This window comes from Volvox carteri, assembly GCF_000143455.1.
Source record: "Volvox carteri f. nagariensis unplaced genomic scaffold VOLCAscaffold_130, whole genome shotgun sequence".
Classification (NCBI taxonomy): domain Eukaryota; kingdom Viridiplantae; phylum Chlorophyta; class Chlorophyceae; order Chlamydomonadales; family Volvocaceae; genus Volvox; species Volvox carteri.
This window is the reverse complement of record NW_003307673.1, coordinates 108,993-111,079: the sequence shown is the minus strand read 5'-3', so window position 1 is coordinate 111,079 and position 2,087 is coordinate 108,993. Positions and strand designations below refer to the sequence as shown.

The 2,087-nt window shown below is 51.9% G+C and overlaps 2 protein-coding genes across 2 annotated transcripts in view; both read right to left on the bottom strand.

The window, feature by feature from the left end:
* Positions 1-58, bottom strand: part of VOLCADRAFT_100614 (uncharacterized protein) — a gene marked incomplete at both ends in the record, with an annotated part of 27,133 nt that extends 27,075 nt beyond the window's left edge. Inside the window, one exon of the mRNA XM_002959165.1 lies at positions 40-58. Coding sequence (XP_002959211.1) covers positions 40-58 — 19 coding nt within the window. The remainder of the gene's footprint in view (positions 1-39) is intronic.
* A 1,190-nt stretch (positions 59-1,248) lies between these two features.
* VOLCADRAFT_48545 (uncharacterized protein) lies at positions 1,249-1,449 on the bottom strand (the record flags this gene model as incomplete). The annotated part of the gene is made up of 1 exon (XM_002959164.1): positions 1,249-1,449. A coding segment is annotated over one exon (201 nt), but the record flags the coding sequence as incomplete, so codon positions are not given.
* Between the last annotated feature and the right edge of the window lie 638 nt (positions 1,450-2,087).

Sequence of the window (2,087 nt, the reverse complement as noted above, 5' to 3'; positions counted from 1 at the left end):
GCAACATCACGGGCACCAGTCCCAACCAGGACTCCTTACCGGAACCAGAATTGTCCATAGAAATGGCCGGTCAGACTGATGTCGCGACAGGTTATCCTCCTATCCTCAAGAAATGCAGTTGAGGGCCAATGGAACACAGTACATCGATACAATATGGATGTATGTTGCGCAGTACCGCTGTTTGGTAGAATTGTATCCTGAATCCGTATGATAAATTTTATCCTGGATCCGTTTGACAGAATTAATAAATGCACTCGAGGGCCAATGGCACACATTACTTCTATACAATAACTGTGCTGCGCAGCATCACTGGTTGATAGAATGTATTCTGAATCCGTATGATTCTATAGAATTTCTGCGACTGAATTTATCCCGGGGAACGTTGCGGTGTGCGCGACTTCACGTCATTTCGTGGCGGAGCCATTGTAGTCTAGTTTTCCACTGCAAGTCCTGTCCCACAGTGGAACTACGTGGAACTACCCACAGCCACGCCCAGGCGTCCCCGGTTATCCTGATATTTTGTGATAAACGTTTAACCTTGCAAGTTCATGTCAAACAACACAACTACGCGCGTCTGTTGTTCGTTACCCACCACCGTGCCCAGTCGTCCCCATGGCCTGACGGCCCAGTATCCGTGTGTCCCCGCCCACATGTTCACGGTACACATGCACGCGTCCAAGCTTCATGCACACGCCCATGTTACATCCTCATGTCCCGCGTCCACGCGTCCATGCTACATCCACGTGTGGCTACATCCACGGTGCCACCGTCCCATGCACCCACATGCCCACACGCTCACGCGTCCATGTGCCCTTGCATCCTCGCGTCCTCACGTCCTGGTGTCCTCGTGTCCTAGCATCCTCGCCTGCAACTCGTGTGCGACCCGTGATTCGAACCCGCGACCTGTCGTCCTCGCATCCTCGCGTTTCGGTGTGCAACTCGAAACTCGCGGAGTGCGACTCGAACCCGCGACCTCTGATTGTGAAGAGGGCGCGCGCTAACGAAAACGCAAAGCTCCGGAACCATCCAATCGAGCGCGACTTTCCAACGAGCCCCGGACGCGAGCCGGTCACGGACGCGATTCAGAGATGCCTTCCCTCCGCTTCGCTCTTCGCTGCGCTACGAGAAGCTACGGTGACGAGGCGCGGTCCCTGCGGTCCCGAGGGTGCCGTAGCTCTCGTTCGGGTCCGGTCTGCATATGCTTGCACATCGCATATGCTTGTAGATCGTATATGCTTGCACATCACATAATATGCTTGCAGATCGCATCTGATTGCAGATCGCATATGCTTGCAGATCGCATATGCTTGCAGAGCGCATATGCTTGCAGAGCGCATATGCTTGCACATCGCATATGCTTGCAGATCGCATGCGCTTGCACATCCCATATGCTTGCAGAGCGCATACACTTGCAGATCGCATATGCTTGCAGATCGCATATGCTTGCAGATCGCATATGCTTGCACATCCCAAATGCTTGCAGATCGCATATGCTTGCAGATCGCATATGCTTGCAGATCGCATATGCTTGCAGATCGCATTTGCTTGCAGATCGCATATGTTTGCATACTGCATTGCTTGCATACCGCATATGCTTGCAGATCGCATATGCTTGCAGATCGCATTTGCTTGCAGATCGCATATGTTTGCATACTGCATTGCTTGCATACCGCATATGCTTGCAGATCGCATATGCCTGCGGATCACATATGCTTGCAGAGCACATATGCTTGCACATCGCATATGCTTGCAGATCGCATATGCTTGCAGAGCGCATATGCTTGCACATCGCATATGCTTGCAGAGCGCATATGCTTGCACATCGCATCTGCTTGCAGAGCGCATATGCTTGCACATCGCATATGCTTGCACATCGCATATGCTTGCAGATCGCATACGCTTGCACATCCCATATGCTTGCAGAGCGCATATGCTTGCAGATTGCATATGCTTGCACATCGCATATGCTTGCACATCGCATATGCTTGCAGAGCGCATATGCTTGCACATCGCATATGCTTGCACATCGCATACGCTTGCACATCCCATATGCTTGCAGAGCGCATATGCTTGCAGATCACATATGC